This window comes from Doryrhamphus excisus, chromosome 8 (genome assembly GCF_030265055.1).
Source record: "Doryrhamphus excisus isolate RoL2022-K1 chromosome 8, RoL_Dexc_1.0, whole genome shotgun sequence".
NCBI classification, from domain to species: domain Eukaryota; kingdom Metazoa; phylum Chordata; class Actinopteri; order Syngnathiformes; family Syngnathidae; genus Doryrhamphus; species Doryrhamphus excisus.
Window position 1 is genome coordinate 3,062,128 of NC_080473.1, and position 25,414 is coordinate 3,087,541.

Sequence of the window (25,414 nt, forward strand, 5' to 3'; positions counted from 1 at the left end):
TGCAGTGGTTAACTTCCTTTTAAAGCGTTACTTAAGGCATCATAATGGTTTTTATGACAGCCATCATTCACAAAGAAAGTATCCATCTAGCGAGCATCCCGGTGTCACCTTAAAAACCCCTTCCGGCGGTGACGTCACCCTCCTGGCACGAGCTGCAGCAGCAGGGTGCGCGCACAGCCAAAGGAGAGCGCGCACAGAGTGTGGAGCGCGCGCGGACACACGGCGCAGGTGAAGGCGAGAGACTAGGCGTCCGCAGGCGGGAAAAGACGAAGAAGATTAGCCTGCATCAGTTGTTTTTTTTAATGCTAGCTGGGCTGGGCTTCGTTTATAACGTTTCGTCTTCTGTGGCTTCTATTGGCTCCTGTTGGTATCGACCCACTAACGACGCGTGTTGACTCCGCTGAGTCAGGAAGGAGAGAAGACGAGTGGACAAGAGACCGAGAGGACTTCACCGCGCGGACTGAGCCGAACCGAACCGAAAGCCAGATGGAGGGCAAAGAGAAGGCACCGGCAGGTAAGAAGGATGCATTCAAGTTTGCCTCACTGCGGGATGGAGGGAGCAACTTGGATGGAGGGTGGGGACCGCCGTGGAGTGATGCATGTTGGGTAGAAGTCTACTGCAGTATCCTGAATGCAGCTGCTCTGGAGAGCCTAGGTGTGGTTATTATGGGATGGGACGCAGTGTGTTTGTGTGTGTGTGTGCTGGGTTTGTTATGGAGCCCAGCAGAAAAAAAGAACCCTGATGCAGCAAAACACTGACAGAAAGACAGGGCCAAGGGGGAGACAGACGGGCAAAATGAGAAGACAGACGGGAGGACCGATATGAGATACACAAGACATTTGTGAAGAGAGAAATAGACAGTGGCAGAGACACAGACAGGAGGAACACAGAAAGACACAAAAGTGGGGAAAGACTCATAAATGGTCATCGTTATTAGGAAAGTCAGGCGGCCATTGAAGTTATGTGAGGCCGTAACAAGACAACACTGCAGACAGGACGACATGGAGACATGGGTGAGTCTGTTTTGACACAACGAGGCACAGAGACAGACAGGAGAAACACATAAAAGGGGACAAATAGGCAGTACGACATACGGTACTGTACATTTCCAGTACATTTGGTATGAATTAGTCCAAAGAGTGATGAGACAGGCATTCATACGTCGTACATTCTTCTAGTTCTTGCTTGTCAATCATTCCTCACTTGGATACATCTTGACAAGACTGAAAAGGTAATGGCTGCCACTATGCTCTGTAACTTTTCTTTTACTGGACTGCTGGAATAAGAAGTTACTTTGTAGCCTGAATTCTACTTCACTGACATCAGAGCGGCGTCCACTTCCCATTCCGCAGGCCCAACATGGCTGTTCGTCATGCCATTAGGCTTGACTTGTGCATTTTCGACTTGTGCGGCCTTCACAGTCATAAGCAACCACAGCGTGGATGGAAAATGAGCCGTCATATTCACTGTCAGTGTGTTTGTTTACAGCATACTTCTGCGCGTCTGTGTGTGTGTATTGATTGTGGGATCAGATCAATAACATTCTGGAATGTTGTTACCCACTGCCAGTAACCTGAGACACTACAGTGTGGTCCTCCTCTTTGTTGTCTTGTCTTTCTGCTGCGACACACCCAAACACTGAGATTGACATCTCTTAAACGTATCACTTTCTAGATGTCGGTCAAAGTGCACTTTTTCAATATCCATGACTATTTTTCAATTATCCCTTTGAATGAGCCTTCAATCATCTATCATCACTAACAGTCTGTCAGAATGAAGATGTCCCACTCTGTTGTATTTGTTGGAGTCGCCATAGTCTCAGAGTTGCGAGTCGCACATCTTGTTTGGAAGACTGTCTCGGTCTTAACAGAGACACATCAGATCTTGTTCTTGAAGTCTGCGTTGTGTTTTGGATTATATGTTTCCTTTTTAGCTTCTCTGATAGTGTGCCTTTAATAAAAATAATGATGATGACGGTGATGATGAAGTACAGATGGCTGTAACATCTTATGTGAAGCAAAACAGCTAAAACAAATACAATTTCATTTTTATCAGTCTTCTGTTTGATGTGTTAGTACACTACTACCTTTGACTACCTCCAATTAACTTCCCTTGCTGTTGGAATGGAATGGAATGGCCTTTATTGTCATTATACAAGATGTACAACGAGATTGGAGAGCTTCTCCTTTCAGTGCAGTAGTCAAGTTAAAAAAAGTATATAAAAGTAGAGTAAAAAAGACAATTTAACAAGATATATACAACACATAGTATTGCACAGGAGCATATGCAGGAGCAGACATATTGCAGATATATTAATATTAGTGCAATGATAAATGGTTCATAGTGCAAATAATGACTGGTGTATACAGATGAGTAAAGTCACATATGAGTGTATTGTATTGGGTTGTTAAATAAATAAATATGATTGAGGTAGTAACCTTGAATCCAACTTTTCCCCCCACTTTTGGTTTTTCCCTGTGAGGGGAGTCGTGTCGGAAGCGTGTACCTATCCACCATCAGGAACATTCCACTATGTTCACTTACCTACCACCTGCTTCCAATGTATCTCCACCACTTCACCTGTGTGAAGTTGGCCCTCCCTGCTCATACAAAATGCTGGTAAAATAGTCTCAAAGTTTGGTGGTGGATTTTGCCGTTAAAATGATCATTTGTGCTGTTTTCATTTTTGAGTTGTTTAAGTTCATTTTATAGGTCAGTTTAACTTCAGCCAGACCCCCTTTTCTTCAAATTAACAAAAAATAGTTGCAAACGTTTGTGTCGTTAAATGATCATTTGTGCTCTTTTCATTTTTGAGTTCATTCATTCATTCATTTTCTACCGCTTACCCTCACAAGGGTCGCGGGGTGTGCTGGAGCCTATCAAGATTATTATAAGTTAATCTAAGTTCACCCAACTCCCCATTTTCTTCAAAATATACAAAAATAGTCACATTCATTTGTACAAGGGTTGTTCCCTTAAAATGACAATTTGTGCTGTTTTTGTGTTAGTAAAGATTATTTTAGAGGTCAATCTAAGTTCACCTAACACCCCATTTTCTTTAAGTTAATGGTGGTCACAATCATTTGTGCAAGATTTGTGCTGTTAAATGATCATTTGTGCTGTTTTCATTTTTGAGTTATTAAAGATTATTGTATGGGTCAATTTAAGTTCATCCAGCCCTGCATTTTCTTAAAATTAACAAAAAAATAGTCAAAATCGTTTGTGCCATGTGTGTGCTGTTAAATGATCATTTGTGCCATTTTCATTTTTTTAGTTATTAAAGATTATTTTATAGGTCAATTTAAATTTACACAGCCCCCCCATTTTCTTCAAATTAACCACGAACAGCCCCAATAGTTTGTGCCATGTTTGTGCCCTTAAATGATCATTTGTGCTGTTTTCATTTTTGAGTTATGAAAGATTATCTTATAAGTCACCCAACCCCCCATTTTCTTCAAAATAAACAAAAATAGCCGCAATCATTTGTCCAATTTTGTGGCGTTAAACTTGAGCATTCTGTTCAACAACATCATAACAATGAAATGTTTTCCATGTGCGTTGGTTCAGCTTCCGCTCGGGAAGGAGACTCTCATAGACTAGATGACTTTGGAAAGTGTCTTCCAAATCGATTAAAAGTCCCATCAAGTTTGAAATATGCTTGGTATCTGGCATGGATCATCAGTGCTGACATGTAAGGACGTTTGATGCAGGCAGATATGACCATCATGTACAAATGCTTTTAGTCATATTGGGCTTCTAAATGGGCCAGTGGGACCATATAGGCTGATGTGCTCCTTTTTAAAATGGTCGCCATGGAGACAGTGTGATGAGTGAGAGACAGCGAATGAGAGTGACTATAACCTGAAAGTGTGTATCGTCATGTAGGGACATTCCGCGGACCTTTCAATTATTTATGAGGCCTTTTTTTTCTGCTAACACACACACACACACATGACTATACGTCTGGCTTGATGAAGGTTTTAATGTAATGCGGCTACGTGGCTGCAGCAGATGGAGTCTAGATGTGCATTAACACTCCCGTCAGCCAACAGACGCTGCAACACAGTCCCATCACTTCCTGCATGAGGAAGCATTTTCCATAATGCTTCGTCAATACACCAATAGCACATTCAATGTAAAGCTCCAATCTATGTTTGTGATCTTCATGACTTGATGACGCATCAAGAACTCCCTGACATGAGGCTGCATGCGAGAAGGCCTGCAAGTCAAGCTGCAGGGATGACGTCGTCTTCCGACAGTGTTTGTTAAACGCTTCTGATAAAAATAGTCTGCTTCACCTTCCAGTCTCAGAATAACTGCTCTCCTCTTACTGCGAGATCACGTTCTAGGACCCCAACATGGATCAGAACCACAGACTCGACTTTAAAACTTTTATGGCATGTGTGCCTCCGCATCTGTATCTAACATTAGTAAACCGCAGACCAGGTTTCTGTTGGTTGAACCCGCCTCATGCTAACACCAGCACAGCCTCAAGCTAGCACACACTTGAAACGTCCGCAAAGTCGACTGTCATGGTTAGGGTGCAACCGATATGGACCGATTCCGATATCGGGGAGTAAAAAATATATCGGCAGATTAAATGTTTGCATTTTTCTAAGCCTGCACTGATAGTTTGGAGCCAATTTCCTGAATTTTCGGGGATCGGCCAATCCCTACGTTTGAAACCGATCTTATTCACAAATCTTATCGATTGACAGCGAGCAATCGAGCCGAGGCTACAGCTACGCTCAAATCAAGTTGTGCAACCTGTTGTGCAAGTTTTGTTTGTATTTAATTTGTATAAATCTTATATTCAGTTAAAACATTCATTCATTCATTTTCTACCGCTTTTTCCTCACGAGGGTCGCGGGGGGTGCTGGAGCCTATCCCAGCTGTCTTCGGGCGTAAGGCGGGGTACACCCTGGACTGGTCGCCAGCCAATCACAGGGCACACATAGACAAACAACCATTCACACTCACATTCATACCTATGGACAATTTGGAGTAGCCAATTAACCTAGCATGTTTTTGGAATGTGGGAGGAAACCGGAGTACCCGGAAAACCCACGCATGCACGGGGAGAACATGCAAACTCCACACAGAGATGCCCGAGGGTGGAATTGAACCCTGGTCTCCTAGCTGTGAGGTCTGTGCGCTAACCCCTAGACCACCGTGCCGCCTTCAGTTAAAACAGTGTTTCTCAATTATTTTCTGTCATGAATTTGTACATGTTGGTAGGGCTGCATTGAAACGAAAGCCACTATTTGAGAAGCACTGAGTTATTGTATTGTGAATTTGTTTCAACAAAACAAGATTGGAACATTGAAGGTGTATGCTTTCAGTTATATTAAAAAAAATCAGGAATCAGCTTAAATATACCATATTTTCTGGACTATAAGACGCTCTGGAGTATTTTTTGCGGGTAATTTATTTTACAAACTACTTGACCAAAACAGACATTACGTCCGCTTGGAAGGCAAGTTCTAACAAAAAAAGAATAGAGAACAGGCTGAATAGATGTAAGATATGCTAACATAATGGTTATTCAGCTACATGAAAAATAAACATGAACAGAAAAGGTGTCCAGTGTTTATGTAACATAAACAGTTTTTTCATTTATAAGTCACTCTGGAGTATAAGTCGCAGGAACAGCCAACCTATGAAAAAAAAGTGCGACTTATAGTCCAGAAAATACTGTAATTCACATAGTTCATAACACTTGTTACCAAGATATAAATTGAAGGGTAATAATAGTAATATCTGGATACTGGCATCGGGTGAAAGGAAAAAAATATTCAAATTCAAATTTCAATCTGTATATTTAGTTGATTAAATCAGAACTGCTAATTCTAATTTTCAATCATTTATAGACAAATAAGGTTGTAGATTGCACATGTGGATATTTTAATGTTTGGACTATGTTTCCCATGATCCATCAGTTACAGAAGTAGGAAGCTGTGGGAAGACATTCGATGTAATGAGGCCCTGTTTAACCTGACACCTTTCCTTTTATAGGAAACATATTTTGACAGTCAAGTGTTAGCTGCCAGTAATTAATTACAGTCATATTTATTGCATTATTTTTGTAATCGCATCAATCTTCATTTTTCACTGTTTCACCATTAATTCACCGTTACTGTATAAAATTAATATTTTCTGCATTGGGCTTTTTATGCTTAGGTTATTGGTGGGGAAACAACAGCTAGGATACCAGGGTTCAATTCCACCCTCGGCCATCTCTGTGTGGAGTTTGCATGTTCTCCCCGTGCATGCGTGGGTTTTCTCCGGGTACTCCGGTTTCCTCCCACATTCCAAAAACATGCTAGGTTAATTGGCGACTCCAAATTGTCCATAGGTATGAATGTGAGTGTGAATGGTTGTTTGTCTATATGTTCCCTGCGATTGGCTGGTGTACCCCGCCTCTCGCCCCAATACAGCTGGGATAGGCTCCAGCACCCCACGCGACCCTCGTGAGGAAAAAGCGGTAGAAAATGAATGAATGAATTAGATTCATACATTTTTTTAAATATCTCGACAGCACTGGGAAATATACCACAAGGTAGTGCTGGTAGCTTGTTAGCTTCACCGCTATGCTAATATTTGTAGCATTAGCAGGGCTAGCTATGCTAATGCTCATGTGAATTTTTCTTTTTTTTAAACCCAGCCCTATTTCCTGTATTTTATTAGTGAAAAATAAGTGTTCACGTGGATTTGGTAGATGAATTGGTTGGACTGTAATCATGGTCCAGGTCGTCCTCAGAGAGGTTGGTGCGTTGCGTCCCATCAGACCTCAGTGTGTTTACACTGCTGATGTCAGAGTGGCTAAAAGTGTTGGTGGTGAAACAGCTGAGAGGTGTGGGGGAGTGAGCCGGCTCAGCTATGAACAGGAGTAACGCACTGTTGGATCAGACCTCAGCGTGACACACTCGCTCATTGATTAACTTCCTGATTGGTGGATTGATCGATATAGAGGGACTTGGCGTGGCTGGATGACTCGATACTGCGGCCTCTTGCAGCGTCTGCTGTCCGGCGAGAAGACGAGCAAGGGGGTAGACGAGGATGAAGGCAGCCCAGTCAAAGAGAGCTGCCAGCAGGGTGAGTCCTCGCTCCCATCTCAGGTTTGTCTCTTTGATGGATGGAAAAATGCCACTTGGCTCTCGCTCAGCACGACATCAACAGCCACCTAAGCTAAAATGGAAAGGCAGCAGTCTGAGGCTCAACGCCTTCACGCTCAGTACAAACTTTACTTCCACTTGACTTTTCTTATTATATTTCTACAGCGGCATATATTTACACAGCAATCTAGTAAACACAGGAAGCTGTACTGATGTCATAATAATGTGCACTAAGAGAAATAAACACTGGTTATAAATATCATCGTGATCACTCGGATGACCTTGTTTCCGTGGTCTAAGCAGGTACAGAATGGTAAGTGGCACAGCCACACAGACACATCCAAAGTGCAAACTTCAAGCTGCGTACAAGTCTTTAAATGGTGTCAGTCGGTCAAGTGGAACCAGATTTATGTTGTCATTGTCTTCCATTGGACTTTTTGCCTTGAAAGCAAAAGTAAACTGACAATGAAACGAGACGCCACGTTCCTATCGGTGGGGGAAAAAAAGCCTTTCCCTGTCTTGTCTGTCTGCATCGCCCATTGTCTTCTGTATCCCGATTGGCTGAAGACCATTGTCAATCAAAGTCCTTTATGTTTATAGTCCTGTTGTGTCTCCTGTGTCATCCCCACCTGGCTTGCTTGGGAGCTTGCAGTCTTTGCAAGTTTCTCCCTGACAAAACCCGCAATGTCGAGGAAACATTCTGCCCCCATAAGGCAGAGGAGGATGCTAACCAGCGCACCATCACAGAATAAATGTTGGAAAAAAAAAACTGCACAGCGACACGTGAGGTTGGACTGAAAAAACAGAAAATAACAAAGTTTAAAAAGTAAACTCAACAGGATTTAAAACCGCTGAATTCTATTCTGGACCTCTAAGGGTTAATGTGTCATGTTCCACAAGTGCCTTCATCAAGTATTGATGAATTCTCATGAGGCTGTGCATATGCGTCTCATTGCCATTTGATGGCTGTATGTCTCCCTCTGGTGGTGACAGTGGGTGTGTGACTGTATGATGACTGGCAAAGCTTCGAGCAAAAGCAATAACCAGTTTAGAGCTGCTGGAATGAGAACCGGATGCAGTGAAACACAATTGAATGATGTGTGATGAGAAGACGGAAGTGAGAATGAACCTGCTTGTTGTTTTTACCGCCATGAATGTTTCAGCAGCAGGATGTCCTGAATTAAGGATTTGCCATCAAACATTTAAAGCGCACTAAAAGCTGTACTGTCAGTGCTGCCCTGTCGTGTGGTGGGCTGCTCAGACTTAAACTGGCTGCAGCTTGTAGTTGTAATATGTAACCAAGCAAAAGTTCCATCAGGCGAGAACAGAAGTCGCAGTGCCAGCAGCAGTTGTGCTTATGGCCGGCAGAGGGCGACGTATCGCCATTCTGACCCGAGGCCGGTGTCATATAGACGAGTACTTCTTCGTCTTTTTCAGAGAAGTACACCCTGTGGAGTCTTAATAAAAATACAAGTGAAATCATTTCAAAGAAACATAGACTCTTTGGCTTATTATAAATATTTGTAACCACAAATATAAATTTAATAGAATATATTTCATTAATTAAATGTTTTCTTTTTGAAAAACACCAGATCAGCACAATTGACTATATGTGATCAGTAGGAGTAGTGTGTGTGTGTGTATGTGTGCTGGTGTACCGAGGTTTCATCTTTACCTGGTGACTTTCTTCTCTTTCTTCTGTCCTCTGATGAGGCACTTTGTGTATTGATCAGGAAACATACCTGCCCAACACACACACACACACACACACACAGGTAGTGTTCATGTGTGAAGGTCAGGAAGTCCATCGCCCGGAATTGTAGTCAATTGCACACCTCTGGTATAAGTTATTGTAACATGAAGAGAGTTGGCGTTTAATGTGAGTCATCAGAGTCATGATGATGTGTTCGTGTGTTGCAGGTGTTAAAAGCACTGTGAGCTGTGGTGGCACATTCAGGTGTAAAATATCTCAGTAGTCCCAGTGTGCAGGTACACAAATACACCACAGTAATTGAAGGCGCTGACCTGTTTTTTTTTTCCCCCCTCCTGATGGAGTTCTACTTTATCGCCGCGTTGTCTGCGTGTGGCTGCCTCGGGCCCGCCAGCAAACCGATTCGATGTGGTGGATTAGTTTTTTAATAGCATCAAAGTGTTTGCTGCTGAAATATTCAGTGGAGCCGTTCAGCCCGCGCCGGTCGACGCAGTGAACGTTAGCTTTCGGAAAGCTTAAAAGCTGCGTTTGGTTGTGTAACAGGAGTGACCACACTCGCGTCCTTGGCGAGGAGTTGGTGTAGTACGTGTGCGCAGCAACGTCTCAGCAACAGCAGCTCACACTGTGTTCACCAACAAGCTCTGGTGCGTTTTTTTTTCTGCTAGTATGGGTCGTTGGTAGGAACGTCACCAAACACAAGCAAAACCAGGCTGTGGTGAACAACACCCAACATAACAAATCATAAAATAATCAACAAATAAAAGCTCAGAAGCTTAAAGGAGACCAATTATGCTATTTTCGACCCTTTGTATTGAGTTGTGTACTCCTATAGAGCAGCAACACACGATAACTAGCACACAAAGCTTTATACCGTATTTTCCGGACTATAAGTCGCACTTTTTTCCATAGGTTGGCTGTTCCTGCAACTTATGCTCCAGAGCGACTTACAAATGAAAAAACTGTTTATGTTACATAAACACTGGACACCTTTTCTGTTCATATTTCTTTTTTTTTGTAGCTGAATAACTATTGTGTTAACATATCTTACATCTATTCAGCCTATTCTCTATTCTTTTATTGGTAGAACTTGCCTTCCAAGAGGACGTAATGTCTGTTTTGGTCAAGTAGTTTATAAAATAAATTTCCCGCAAAAAATGCGACTTATATTCCAGTGCGACTTATGTATGTTTTTTTTCTGCCTAACTATGCATTTTTGGCCTTGTGCGATTTATACTCCGGAGCGACTTATAGTCCAGAAAATATGGTAGTTTTTCCAGAATCTGCACCTATTCAGCTGTATTTCTTTGGATTTCGTGGTTCCTGCGAAAACAGTCTGTTTTAATGTATTCCACCCACGCATTAGTCACATTCGCAAGTGCGGTTTGTGCCGCTAGCTGCGAACGGTATAGCAGTTGATAATAAACTGTGATGTATCTTTTTAAAATGTCGGCTTTTAATATGTGTTGGATTCTAAATCTGGTGCGGAAGTAGAGACTGGACAGTCTGAAGTTTCTCAAGAAAAGAGGTAACTTCAAGACGCCTCTCAATGGTAAGTAGCTTTAGCATTTTAGCGTTAGGCTTTCTACAGCATCGGTAAGTGGTGGACAATGTACACATCCCATATGTCATTCAACCGAGGCACTTTTTTTTCATTGACCCAAAAGGTTCATTCTTGAAATGAAATGTATTAACAGAAAGTCACATTTGCTTGTAGAAGTTGTGATGGTGATTGTGTGAAATCCATATTGCCATATACGGGAATCCCTCGTTTGTTGCAGCTTACCGGACCGTGATCATTGAATTTCCGCAAAGTATAATACCTTTTTATAAATTTAATATTTTTATATTTAGAGCAAGGGCTGCACGGCAGACAAGTGGTTAGCGCGCGCAGACCACACAGCTTGGAGACCAAGTTCAATCCCACCCTCGGCCATCTCTGTGTGGAGTTTGCATGTTCTCTTTGTGCATGCGTGGGTTTTCTCCGGGTACTCCGGTTTCCTCCCACATTCCAAAAACATGCTAGGTTAATTGGTGACTCCAAATTGTCCATAGGTATGAATGTGAGTGTGAATGGTTGTTTGTCTATATGTGCCCTGTGATTGGCTGGAGACCAGTCCAGAGTGTACCCTGCCTCTCAAAGACAGCTGGGATAGGCTCCAGCACCCCTCGCGACCCTCGTGAGGATAAGCGGTTGAAAATGAATGAATGTATTTAGAGCACAGAAAACTTTTTTGGTATCCTAAATACAGTGTTTAACACTATTAGAGCCCTCTAGACCGGAAATAACACCCCTATAGTCACCTTTGCACTCTACTATTGTAGACATTGAGATAAAATAACCCATTTAAGACCAAAATTTGCTTATACGTGTTTAAGGCCGGAATAGGAGGTTGTGTTATGGATTATTGTACCTGTTAATATTTCAAACCCACAATAAAAGCCTGTTGTTTTGGCAATCAGGCGTGGTGCTTGAGTGTCTCACCGAACATTACAGGAAAATTACTGACACCTAGTGACCAGTGTAGAATACTACGTATCATCACGATGTCTTTGAATGCATCACCTGATTGCCTTAGATTTGTATTTAATTTCACGGAACCATTTGTATGCTTGTGTGTGACTAATAATAGGCTGTATTCAACGACAAAACAACATGTACACAGGATGTACTGTACATACACACAATTGACAATGTTGGCAAAACATTTGCACGCAATTGGAAAAAGAAGTCAAAACAAATCATTGGTAACATGAAAGACACACAACTGCTGCACAACCTTCTTGGTTATGTGAGCTTCTGGAGGTCATGGATCCATCTTTCATATGATCTCTGGCGTTCCCATGCTTTAAAGACCCAGTTTTTTTTATCTCGAAACAAACATGTGTTCATGTGTTTTCATTTGGGGGGAAAAAAGCCTTGTTTATGAATCCGCTATCCAGCATGTGGCAACAGCTTCTTTTTCTTGGCAAGATGTTCACGAGGCTCCTCTGCAGCAGCCACGAAGATATATTATGTAACCATGTAGGCTCCTTAAACATCTCAGAGCTCCAGATGTTAAACATCTTTGTGGCCGCTCCCACACAGGAGCCACTTGGAAGCGTTTTCAAAGTGCTCCTCAAGCATCCTGTTTTAATGTGCGCACCGAAAATGCTGCATTGGGTTTGATGCTTTAGCTTTGTTCATCAGTCCAACACACGTATTGGATGGAGTGTAAGGGCAGTTCCTTTAAAGACTCAACAAACTGATGAAGCAGCTTCTACCAGGCGGTGTGTCTGTGGAGGCAAACCATGTGATGTAGGAGAACATGAAACATCAGGCTGACTATTTTTAGGAGCTTCTTCTACACCTCCATCTCCCGCCCCTCTCTGTCTCTCTCTCTCTCTCTCTCTCTCTCGCCCCTCTTCTTCCTCGGCTCTCGGCATCCCTCAGCACTCAGCAGCTTTCAGCCCGCGACGAGGATCACCCTCACCACCGCCACAGTCGGCAGAGCCGAGCGTCAGGACCGCATTTTCCCAGCAATGCTTTGGTATCGCGGCGGTTTTAGTTGAGCGACGCCATCGTCTGGTCAACTTTACCCGTGTTGCTCGCTGAAGTTGAAGCCGCAGAGCGAGGCATGAAGACACGCTCGCTGCCGTCCTCATGAATATTGATGGTTCAAGCGCAGCTTCTTTGTGTACCGCATCTTCTTTCTGCCTCCTCAACTGCCCAGCATGCTTTGCGGTTGCTCAAAAAAAAAGATGTCCGCTTTTGATTTGAGGATTGAGGATAGCTTGCTCACTTTTAACTTCATAAACTTCTCAAGGTTGGATTGAAACAGACGAGAAAGGATTATGTCTGTTGAGTGGAGTGAGAAAGAAACAGCGTCCAGGATGAAGTGCACCAAGTGAGGATCCTTCAGGTGTTCTCCAACCTTCTTCCTCGGAGCATCATCTCGTGGGACGCTCTGCGGACATGCCGCCTTCACTGGACTGAAACCTCCGTCCGCCTTGCAGGGAGATGGCGGCGGCCATCGCCAGCTCCCTGATCCGACAGAAGCGGCAGGCCCGCGAATCCAACAGCGAAAAGGTCGCCACCAGCAAGAGGCGCTCCAGTCCCAGCAAGGACCCGAGGTCTTTGTGCGAGCGACACATCTTCAGCGTCTTCAGCAAAGTCCGCTTCTGCAGCGGAAAGAAAAAACCTGTCAGACGGAAACCAGGTGGGTTGGAGCGCACCGCTGCCCAACGCGTCCACGCAGAGGTCAGACAAACGTATCAACTTGTACAATACACCGTGGGGTGGGCTTACTTCACAGCAAAAACCAAAGGCTTTGATTCTGAGATCCCACGTTTTTCTCTGGAGACATAATGTCAGCACATCTGACAGCTTTCACGTTACACATTTATGAGCTGCAGCGTTTCCTTGGCGACAGCTTCTTAAAGGGACGTGACACAATTGTGCTCCATAACTCCACCAAGTACAGCAACGTCAGATAAACATCGGCACTTTCTTCTGGGATTCTTTTGGTCTCTACATCAAAAAAATATCTTTTAGAAGACGCCATTAGAGGAGAAAAAGTTTTCAAAGCTTTACGTGCAAACAAGCAGGTGGGGCTGTGAGCTAGGTGTGAACAATGTTAGGGTGCGTTCACTTGTCTCTCATAGAAGCTGTTAGTATGGTTCCTTTTGTCAAGTGTGAACGCAGTATAGGGCCAAACAGACGCACCGAGACCACCTGAGAGATGGGCACCAAAACACTGGATATGATGTCACCAAATGCGCCCAGGCCAACAGGTTGCTGAGCATTATTTTTGGTACGCCCGACGTAACACTTGTTATGTTTGTCATCAGCTATTTAGCCACCTACATTAGCTATAGTTGATTGTACAGTAATCCGTTGTTTATTGCGGTTAGTTGGTTCCAGACCCGACCATGACAAGTAAATTCCTGCAAAGACGGGTTCCTTATTTCTGAATTAGAACTTAGAAAACCCGTTTCCGACCTTTGGAAATATTTTTTAACATTATTAGAGCCCTCTAGATATGAAATAACACCCCTATAGTCAACTTTACACTCCTATTACCCAATGTGTTACTGTAAATGTGTTCCAGTGCTTAGTAGGGGGGTTTGACAGGAAGTCGGGGGTTCAGAGTTGAGTTTTAGCTTGGCCGCAACCCTAGCCCGAGTCATGGGTTATTATGCCAAACCTGTAATATAATCCAAACCTGCAATAAAAGCCTGTTGTTCCGGCGAATTAAGTCTGGTGCTTGTGTGTCTCACTGAACATTACAGTAACATTACTGACACCTGGTGACCAGTATAGAATACTACACATCACCACCACGTCTTTGAATACATTTTCTGAATGCCTAACATTTGTTTTGAGCTTGAAGATTGACGTTTGTGCTTGAAAATGCTTAATTTAAGCAAAAAAGCTTAAATATGGATATTTTTGACTAAAGGAAAAGCCAGACTGCACGAAATGTGAACACCCCTTTAAAAGACGTGCTTTGAGGACTCTGTCTATCTCAATGTGTGTGTGTGTGTGTGTGTGTGTTCCACATTGGCCTGTGTGTTTTGGTCTATTTCTGCCAGTGTTGAGTCCTCCTGGCCCACATTGTCATGTGGAGCATCATCTGGTCTCCTCAGTTTCCTTATCAGCTGGTTGCCCATCTCCGAGTTCTTTCTCAGGGGGGCACTGAGGCAGAAAACGCCCCGGAATGTTGCCATGTTGGACTCTGTGGGCTTTGAAAGGATGTTTGGACCTCCCGCCGCTCCTCCATCTTTGATTGAACAATGCAAAAACAGTGGGAAGATCAACTGAGATGCTGTAAATGTAAAAGCCGGTGTCAGAACACAGAAAAGCACTGTTAGGGTGAGGAGGTAACATGACGGCACATGTAGCTAGCTCCGCCAACGTCAAATATAATCCTACACTTGAATTATAAATGCGCTGAGAGTGGACAGACGTGTGCCGATGCCTTTGGAGCACTCTAACGCTGATCCCAAACTACATTTTGAGTGTGTGCTGTTGTGTTTCAGAGCCGCAGCTGAAGGGCATCGTGACGCGTCTCTTCAGCGAGCAGGGCTTCTTCCTGCAGATGCAACCTGATGGAACCATCAGCGGAAACAAGGACGAGAACAGCGACAACAGTGAGTCTCTTCTCCGACTTCGCAGACCTCACAGCTAGGAGACCAGGGTTCAATTCCACCCTCGGCCATCTCTGTGTGGAGTTTGCATGTTCTCCCCGTGCATGTGTGGGTTTTCTCCGGGTACTCCGGTTTCCTCCCACATTCCAAAAACATGCTAGGTTAATTGGCGACTCCAAATTGTCCATAGGTATGAATGTGAGTGTGAATGGTTGTTTGTCTATATGTGCCCTGTGATTGGCTGGCCACCAGTCCAGGGTGTACCCCGCCTCTCGCCCCAAGACAGCTGGGATAGGCTCCAGCACTCCCTGTGACCCTTGTGAGGAAAAGCGGTAGAAAATGAATGAATGAATGAATATGTTATAATTTAGGTAAACTGTACAGCATCCATGCAACAAAAACCTCACAATTTCATTCATTCATTTTCTGCCACTTATCCTCACGAGGGTCGTGGGTGTGCTGGAGCCTATCCCAGCAGATTTTTAAAGAAGCCACATAAATAAAACCAAACAATGAAGACATAAACATGTACAAAAAATGGTTTTGATCCACTGTAACATTTGTTTTGTGTTATCACTTTATAATTGTGTGAATCCAACACAGTACAGTATGCTATTCTGCAAAATTGACTTTTTTGTGTTATTTTTATTCATTTTTCATCTTATTCAGGCAGTTGAGACTAACAATGTGCGTTTGGACACGTGTGCTTCCATGTATAGGTTGTTTCACGTGTGTAGTAAACTGTTGCCACAGTGCTATCAATGAGGGATTGGGCTCTAAGACCTGCAGAATAAATCCGTGTCCATGCTTCCAAGAAGAAGAGGAGCAGGTCTTTGTCTCCCGGTTCTCCCTGAGAGGATTAACATCAGACATTGCCATGAGCCTCCTCCTCCTCCTCCTCCTCTTCTTCCTCCTCCTCATCCTAACCCACAATGCTCTTTTATCATCTTGTACACGCCGTTTAGGATCAGCACCAGCCATCCAAAATCCACACAGATGTTTAGGACTGCATTCTGCTCACCGCTTGGCTCCAAGCTCGCGTCTTGTTTGTGCTTACATCTTTAACGCAGCATTACACAACCATCTCAGCTTAACATATGAGCGACAGAACGCCATTCATTCATCTAGTCTTTGGTGCACTTATGCCCTGTCATTACCACGACTGCCAGCAGAGGCCACTGTCGCAGCTTTGACTCGGATGGGAGGCATTTTTAACATCAAGGCTTTCTTACTTGGCGTACTACTTACTCTGTGTCTGCAGCCCTCTTCAACCTGATCCCAGTGGGCCTGCGGGTGGTGGCCATGCAGGGCGTGAAGGCTGGACTCTACGTGGCCATGAATGCTGAGGGCTTCCTCTACACGTCTGTAAGACCACCATCCATAAATAATGACATTTGACCATAGCAAAATGAAGAACTTTGCTGTCACAATTGTCAACAAATACATTTAGCAAGAAAGATTTTCTTTTGCATTTTCAAATGTTTTATTTTTTACCCAATATGATTAAATTATGAAAAATATATATCAAAAATATTTTTTGTTAAAAATATCATTAACTACATTTTAAAATGTAATTTTTATATTTTTATTACAATAAATATATTTAAATTAGTAATAAAAAATCTAAAAATAAATTTTACAATAATATAAAAATATTAGCTAAAAAACAAAAAAAGAAATTGTAAATATTAAGGGGTGAAGAAATTGAATTAATTGTAAATTAAAAAATAAATAATATTGAAATATATACATACAAATATAAAAATATATACATGTCTTCTGGATATATTAATATATATATATGTATTTGGTTATTATTTTTACTTAATATATAGAGATTTAAATTAGTAAAAAAAAAGAAGAAAAAATAAGAATCTAAAAATACTAGCTAAATAAAAAAAATATAATGTCAATATTAAGAGTTGAAAAATCCTTAATCGTAAAATAAAAAAACTATCTACAAATATTAAAAGTATAAAATAAAATAATGAAATAAAATACATGCATTATTTCCAAGCTTTGGTTCTGCTGACGTTTAAATGTCTTCTCTTGTCCTCCTCCGTCATCACACCTCCTTGTCAGTGGGCGTCATGACGTCCTTTTATTCATTATTCAGTCTTCTCCTCGCATCAAACTTTTAACGCGGCATTCTTCATTCGCTGACAGCAGCGAAATTCTGTGGCCTATGTTCACCTGTTCGTAAAATGCGTGCCAACAGAATTATTAAAGCATGTGTGTGTTCATCAGGACATCTTCACGGCCGAGTGTAAGTTCAAGGAGTCGGTGTTCGAGAACTACTACGTCATCTACTCGTCCACGCTGTACCGGCAGCATGAGTCGGGCCGAGCCTGGTTCCTGGGCCTCAACAAGGACGGCGTCATCATGAAGGGAAACCGCGTGAAGAAAACCAAACCCTGCTCGCACTTTGTCCCCAGACCCATTGAAGGTAAGACTACTTGTGTTTTTTGTTGAAATGTACACTCGACCCCTCTGAGCTTGTACAATTGACCAAATTTTCATCGATGAAAACAGATGATTATTATTATTAAAGCATTATTTACGATGGGAGCATTTTTATACCAAATCAGTTCGACCGTCATCCCTGAGGCCAGGGGTGTTCAAACTTTGCCATTTTTATATTTTGTGAAGTTATACTGTATATACAGTTTTTCCCGGAAAAAAAATGCATCTTCGCTTTGTGATATATATGAAGAAGAATTTTTGGTATCAACTTTGCTTTTTCCCCCATTTTTGCAGCTGTTATTTATTTATTTGTTTTATGTTCCAAATAGTTAAACTTTAAATTGAATTTAAATGTAATTTTTTTTTCCAACCTAATTTTCCAAAAATGCCAATTTAAATTTGTTTTGTTTTTCATAATATTGGAACTTTAAAAAAAATGTTTTAAGCAATTAAAACTAAATAGTTAGACTACTAGTTTCCTCATAATACGCGTTTATTCTGATAAAATTGGCACTTTTTTCCTCTTAATATTTTGACGTTATTCTCGTCAAATTACAGCTGTAATTTTCTAACTATTTCAGTTTTTTTCTTCTCTGAATTCTGCTTTTATTGGCATAATATTTTGACTTTATTTTAACTTTATTGACTTTATTAACGTTATTCTCGTACAAATGCGACTTTTTCCTTGTGAGATGACTTCTTTCTCTTAATTTTTGTACTTTTTTCTTGTAAAATGAATTTTTTTGCTGTATTTTTTTAAAATGTAAAACACAACGCCTGTGCCGCAGTTTGTACACCCCTAGTTTTGGCTATATCCACAGTGGTGTGCCGTCAGGGTCAGCAAGGCCTTCTCTGCTGGCCTAAATACTATCAGAAGTACAACTTTAATTCTATTGTTTTTGCCATGCAGTTATATTCCTTTATTCCCATTATATTCATTTTGTCGCGTGTCTTTTTGCTGCACTACTTCCAGTCCATTTATGTGTTGGATTTTTTTGTCCAATCATATTTCAGCTTCTTTGTCAGCGTAATCTGCCCATGGCCTTCAGAATCAGGAGTGCTGGCCAATGTCACTTAAGCTATACTGTATTAACAATAGGTCTGTTTCTTGAACTGGTTACAGGGCCTGCAAGCTGGCCTACTGTAATAGCATATCAATCTATGCTTAGCTATCTGAATAAAACATTTTAGCTTTGTATCACAAGCGACAAATCTCCATTAATAATGAATTCATTTTATTTGTACAACGTGCTGACGATCAATAAAAAAGTTGTGAGATGAAAAGAGCCCCCAGGCCACAATTTAGTCCAGGCTTCTTGTCGACAACTTGCACGTGAACTGAAGTTCACGTTGTCAAGTTAGCGCTCTGCAGCCTATGCTCGTCCTGCTTGAGCGTCCTAGCAGTCCAAGGACAAAGTGAAGCTCTAGTGTCACACTTGGAAGTTTAAGCAGGAACACGAAGCTTCCAGCTCTGCTTTCAGCGCTCCGCTCAGCTCACGCCACCCCCAACCCCCCTCCATCCTCCCTTGGTGTCATTTAAAAATATCTGTCAACTTTCTTCTCCTCTTTGTCCTTCAACCTCGTCGTCGTCGTCTCTCCACCTCGTGACAGCGTGACACAGACGTTGTGTAGAGCCACACCTTAATTACTTAATACAGGTGAACATGGTGACCAGTAAATGGAGGAGATGTTTAGAGTGGACAGTTAGAGCTGTATGCTAGCTCACTTGAAAATAATTTCAGCAGCAGGCGCAATCAGGACTACACACACCGGCCCGCCTCACTATGTGTTATGTGTCTCTCATAAACAGTTCCCCCAGCAAGCTGTGTTAACTAGGAACCTTTACATTCCAATGCTATTTTAACTGATGCAATCTTTTCTATTACTTTTTTAAAATTCAACACCTTTATCAAAGTTCTGGCACTTGCAACTTGCAAAGAAGCACTCAAAACACTCAAAAATACACAGTGTGTCTGAACGCCTCATCAGCACAGGGCATAAAGTGCTTAAAAAGGTGAAAAAAGTGGCACAGAAACATCATTCTGTGTACGTTCTTTGAACAAATAATCCGCACGTACACGCATAATAAAGATAGATTCCCTGGTAGGGTTCTGTCTATAGTGTCCAAGCTCTTTTAGAACCACTATCCATTCATCACAGAGTCTGAGTCACCAACGTGTGGATACTTGAGTTGGGCACTGTTTGGCGCTACAATTTTTTTGTGATAATTTTAGTTGAAAACCGATTCCTACGACAAAGACCGAGGTTCCATCGTGTGCCCAAACAATGTGTTCTTCTTTTCTCCAGAGCACACACTTTAGAGAGAAGTGGAACACATTAAGTAAGATAGCTGCTATTGTTGTGATAATAATAAGTCCCCTGATCTTGGAATACGCAGGCACCGCTAGTAACCTGGAGTTAGTGACTTATTGCCACCGCTGATGGGCGGTACACTGGTGCACGTTAGTTGGCGCTCAGCCAAATGTGAAGAGCGGAAATAGAACGTCTCAAAGGTTCGGACAAGTCCAAACATCTACACTATAACATCTTCTGAAGTAGTTCACAATCAGTATTGTGAGCTCTGAGCAACCAATCAGAAGAGGGAAGAGTGCTGATGTCACTATGTGCTGCTAACTGGCCCTGAGAGGTGGATCTGAAGTCTGATTGGTTAAAAAACTAAACTAAACTTGCTAAATCGGATGCGACTCCTGATTGTGAAGGCCCTGGGCGGGATAAATGGATGGGGCAACACAAGGAAACACGCTACTTAACAAAGTAAATGACAGTTGGCAATAAATGAATACAATTTCATGGAATAAATACTACAATTGATGCCAATTTTCTGCCCTTTGTATTGAGTTGTGGACTCCTGTAGAGCAGCTATACACAATAACCCACGCAGGAAGCTTTCTAGATTTTCCAGAATCCGCACCTATTCCAGCTGTATTTCCATGGACTTCCAAAATAGTCTGTTTTAATTTATTTCATCTGGGCACGCCCACTCCGCTATGATTGGTCCCACTCAGCTTGTACATCATGAAGTCAAGCTCACGCTCTGAAACCGAGTGCTCATAGCCACCTCAAACTTTTTTCAGGGTATGACTTCCAAATGCGCAAACCTCATTATCTGAAACGTTGGCTTCGTTTAACACAAGAAGCATAGTAGGTCCCCTTTACAGTAAGTTGTAAATGTAAGACTGCTTGTGATTGTGCTTGGGCCAGCAGAGAAGGCTTTGCTGGCCCTGACTACGCACCACTGTTAATAGTTTTAGATTAATTCTGATAGCTTCTCATAAAAAGCTTTCTTGAGACGCACACTCACATAGCACAACCAGAGTGGCATTGTTCTCACACAAGCTTAACTTTCACTTTCCATGTATTCTGGGCTCCTCATCACTCTTTCTCGTTGATGCTCGAGTCCAGCGCTGTAACTAAATATATTCCTTTTTTTTTTTTTTTTTTTAGTTCTTTTTTATATAAAAAATTATGTGATCATGGAATACTTCTCAGAGAGCAATGAGGGCCAGAGAAAAAAATAAGAAATAAAAAATAGCTGTTAAATCCCACGTGTTTAAAATTCTCATGCCACAAAAAAAGCTCCTTTGGATCATGGAAAAAAAACCCACAAGTGACCCTCTTACCATGTGACTATTTGACTGTGTGTGTCTTTCTGTGTTGTTACGCCGCAGTGTGCATGTACAAGGAGCCGTCGCTGCACGAGCTGGAAGAGAAGTTGCTCAAGACGTCGCGCAGTCCCACCATGAACAGCGAGGAGCGAGCGAGGAGCCCAAATCAGGCGCAGGAGCAGCAGCAGCAGGAGGACGAGGAGGAGGACTGCACAGAGCAGGAGGGCTCATAGCCTGCAGCGCCCCCTGCAGGAGGAACTCCCATGTAACACTCCCACTGTTCAGCACCACGCCGACGACAACAAAACGCCATGACGACGGAAACTCCAATGAAAACAAAGAAAGAAAGAAAAAGAAGCAAAAAAAATCCGAAGGGGGGAGGGGCTTATTTAAAAGTACGAAAGAGGACTTTGATGATGACGATCTACATTTTATGCAAAAAGCCCTGCTGCGTCGGCGCCAGGGGGCTAGCACATCTACTCTTCATCACCACATCGTCATCATCACCGTCACCCGTGACGACAAAACGAGGGAGCGAGCGCTGAGAACTGCCAAGCTTTAAGCCATGTAGGAACATCACGTCCTTTTAGAACCTACGCACTTTCTTTCAACTCACCACGCTGCCGCTGCTGCTTCTTCTTCCAATCTTCTGTGTGCTTCCATCCCGGCCAGACGTGCCACCTCACATCTGTTTCTCCCATTTGTTAGTAGTCGTTAGTGACATGTCAAAGAAGTCAAAGTCTTGTCATGCTGTCACCGCAGGGAGTTTGATCACGTGGCATCTCTGCGGGATGACCGTAAAATTCCATGGAAAATGCCGAAACTGAAAGTTCCACCAAAGCGCTTCCATGTATCTCCATCGCCAAGCACGCTTCTGTCATTTATTCCAAAATGTTTACACTCCTGCGTCCTTGTGACGCACGTGTTTCCCGGTGTCGGTCCCGCCACGTTTCCACGACAACAGCCTTGCTAAAATTGCTCAAAAGAAAGAACACCCTTAGAGCAGGGCTTCTCAACTGGTACCTATGTTCATTAACTTATATACAGGTCAATTATTTTTAGTTAGAATAGTCCTGAAAACACACATACGGCGTTTTTAAAGAGACACTCAAATATTATAGTATGTGCAAAGTGGATTTCACAGCGCAATATTAAGAGGAGGGGAAGAAACAATATTAAAATAATACTTTCTATATAGAGAGGGGGGGGCATCCAATATTGGTACTTAATAATAATATATACATATATATATATATATATATATATATATACACACACACACACACATATATATATAATTTCAAAATAAAGCTGAAAATGGCATGAAAATATGTAATTTTCTGCGATTTTCTGATGTACATTAAGCATTCAAATATTTTATGTCATTTTGTAATAGCCTGAAGTATTTTATTCTGAACATGTGTACAAATATTGTAAATTACATTAAATATTTTCATGCAATTTTCTAATAGTCTGAGGTATGATTTTGAAATTTCATGCTGGAATTAAATTTGTATATAATTTTATGTTATTTAAATCTAATATTTAATTGTATTATTTCATTCATTAATATGTTTGGCTTTTAGTCTTTGACCCACTTCCGGGGTCCCGACCCACCAGTTGAGAACCACTGCTTTAGCGTCAGTGGATGATAACTGAAGTGTGCATACCCGGCCACTAGTAGGCCCACACATTGCAAAGAGACGAGAGCGAGTGTGCACGTGATAGATAGTGACAACAACACTGATTGTCCGTGGCACTATACCATTAGCACGGCTAACTCGCCGCACACGTTCCCGCTTAAAACGCCATCGCTGTCTTAACTTTTGTAACAGCCCAACAGTCAGTGGTGGAGGACAGTCATTAGCCTAATCGTTTTTATGTTGCTTAACGTTGGAGCCTAGGCGTAAGGGCGCGCGAGACGCTGGTTTGAATGATATTCAGCGGAGACGTGAGGCGTTCAAAGACACTGGCGTGCCTTCGTGCTGCGGCCACGGTCCGATCTTCAGGCACAAATATTGCATGACGCGTTGGACAACAGTTGCTTTTAAACAATTGATGAAGACGCGAGCGGCGTGCAGGCATGTTTCCGACATGATAACGCTGAGACTGATGAGACGGCGGGGACAGCATGTGTTCAACACAACTCTTATGTTTTGGTTGTAAATAAGACAAGCAAGTTGTGACGTTGTGATGACGTTATCAGGCTCCTCCAATCAGCCCGGCCCACCGAGCCTCGTTGGATGTCGGCTGATGGGAGGACTCCACGTTTGTCGGTCAGCCAACACTGCCACATTCACCCTCCTGACTTTTTCTTTGTCACGTTTGATTCAATGTTTGCGAGGTCATTTGTGCCATGTATTCTTTAAATATTGTCTTCCACTGAGGAACATTTGACTGCAAACAACGTTATGTAGCTGCAAGGATATTTGACCACATTTAGATGTTATGTAGCTGCAAGGATATTTTATATTATTTTAAGTTTATTTTGATTTTGTGAGGAAATACAACAAATATTTTACATGGAATGAAAACCTTATCCAAAAATTGTGAGGTTTTTTTTCTTTTACTCCTCTTTTTCTTTTTCAAAACCAAAAAGCTTTACTAAAGCAGAGTGTTAAGGCAATATTGAAAATATATCACAGATTTCAGGAATAAAGTCGTAAATTTCCAGGGGAAAAGTCAGAAATTTATGTGAAAAAAGTTGTATATTTACAAGAAAAAAGTCATACATTTACAAAAATAAAGCCAACATTTCTGGGGGAGTTGTAAATTTAAAGTCTTAATTTTACCCCCAAAAAATCTTAAATTTACAAAAAAGTTGTACATTTACAAGAAAAAAATGTAAATTCACAAGACTATTGTAAATTTTCCCCCAAAAGTTGTACATTTACAAGAAAACTGTTTATGACAATTTATGAGGATAAGGTCATATATTTCATGTCATCGGGAAAGTAGTGCCTAACTCTAAGTTTTTATTTTTACATAAAGTTATGAGTTTATTCTCGTAAATTTATGACTCAATTCTCGTAATATTACATGTTTTTTTCTCTCTACTTGAGAAAAAAAGTAGTACAATTTACGACTTCATTCTCGAAATCGTATATTATTTTACTACTCAGCTATGAAAAGGGGGGACTTATGCGTCCTTTGGCCTTGGTCAAAGGTAATAATGACATGACTTTTTCTCTGAAATTTACCAGAAAAAAAATGCTCCTTATGACGGAGTATAAAAATAATCAGAGATTTCAAGGATCTTTCTCACATGATTATGAGTTAATATTTTGCGTAAATGTACGACATTGTACTTGTAAATTTACAACTTAAGTCTTGAAATTTCAGATTTTTTTTTCATTGTCATCCTAATATTTTGTCATACTTTAGAGATGGTATTTTACGATAAAAACTTGCAAATTTACGACTTTTGTTTCTTTTAATATTTCCACTTTAGTCTCGAAATTTCCGATTTTTTTCCCCAATGTGGACATAATACGCCGTCATACTTATGGTACTTTACGAGAAAAAGTTGTACATTTACAACTTTAGTCTCAAAACATCAGGTTTTCAATTTGATTTGTCATACTTTAGTGACGGTATTTAATTAAAAAAGTAAATGTACATTATTTTTGTATTCTCGTAAATTTCTGACTTTATTCTCTAACTGTCAGATTAGTTTCTTTTTCAAAGTGGCCCTAATACTCCTTTGTGCTTTAGAGATGTATGCCTTGCAGAAAAGGTTCAACGACCTTTGAGTGACCTCCCATCAGCCCGCCTCCGCTGACACGAGACACTTTGGCACTCAAAAGGTTTTTGTTTTTGCGAGGGGGGTGGGGGAAGACTATTTGCATGTGAAACGGATTAAAGTGAGCGCACATATATCAAGAAATCCACCTGACAGCTGAATTGTGATGCATGCTTTGTTGTTTGTGCGGCCATTCTTTCATTTGATGGAGGTAACACTTGCCCATCATCGCCAATACTCACCGCCGTTCACTTATGGGACATCCACCCTTTGTGAACGCTCCCCTGTTTTCTGTCCAGTCTGAAGGTACTGATCATATGTATTATATGTGCTGTGTGAAAGTCTGCACAAAAACACAGTACGATAAATAACGATAAATAAGTGGACGTTTTAGAAAGGACTCGCTGTGTGACAGATCGACTTGCCTGACATTCGACATTTTCCTGAGTTTCTACCCATCTGATCAGCAAGAGACTCTGAGGTTGAGGTGGGGGGGGGGTGTTCACAGGAGTGATGATGTCATAACAAAGTGATGGCAGCAGTTTGTCGACCATGTTGAAATGAAATGTGCTCTCAATTTGCACTCTTTTTTTCTGTTTTGTGTTTGCTAATGTTTGCGCCTTATCTCAG

At 41.7% G+C, this 25,414-nt stretch overlaps 1 protein-coding gene across 3 annotated transcripts; it reads left to right on the top strand.

Annotated features, from left to right (window-relative positions):
* The first annotated feature begins 193 nt into the window (after nt 1-193).
* On the top strand, nt 194-21,874 carry LOC131134395 (fibroblast growth factor 12-like). Of its 3 annotated transcripts, none has more exons than XM_058079645.1 (5): nt 194-514; nt 14,846-14,956; nt 16,215-16,318; nt 17,201-17,399; nt 21,106-21,874. In XM_058079645.1, exons 1-5 carry the CDS (start codon nt 487-489, stop codon nt 21,273-21,275), a joined length of 612 nt encoding a protein of 203 aa, XP_057935628.1. In that variant the 5' UTR covers nt 194-486; the 3' UTR covers nt 21,276-21,874. The 3 variants fall into 3 exon arrangements, with proteins under 3 accessions (XP_057935628.1, XP_057935629.1, XP_057935627.1); XM_058079646.1 differs by lacking the exon at nt 194-514 and adding an exon at nt 587-1,014; XM_058079644.1 differs by lacking the exon at nt 194-514 and adding an exon at nt 9,921-13,023.
* Nucleotides 21,875-25,414: the final 3,540 nt, after the last annotated feature.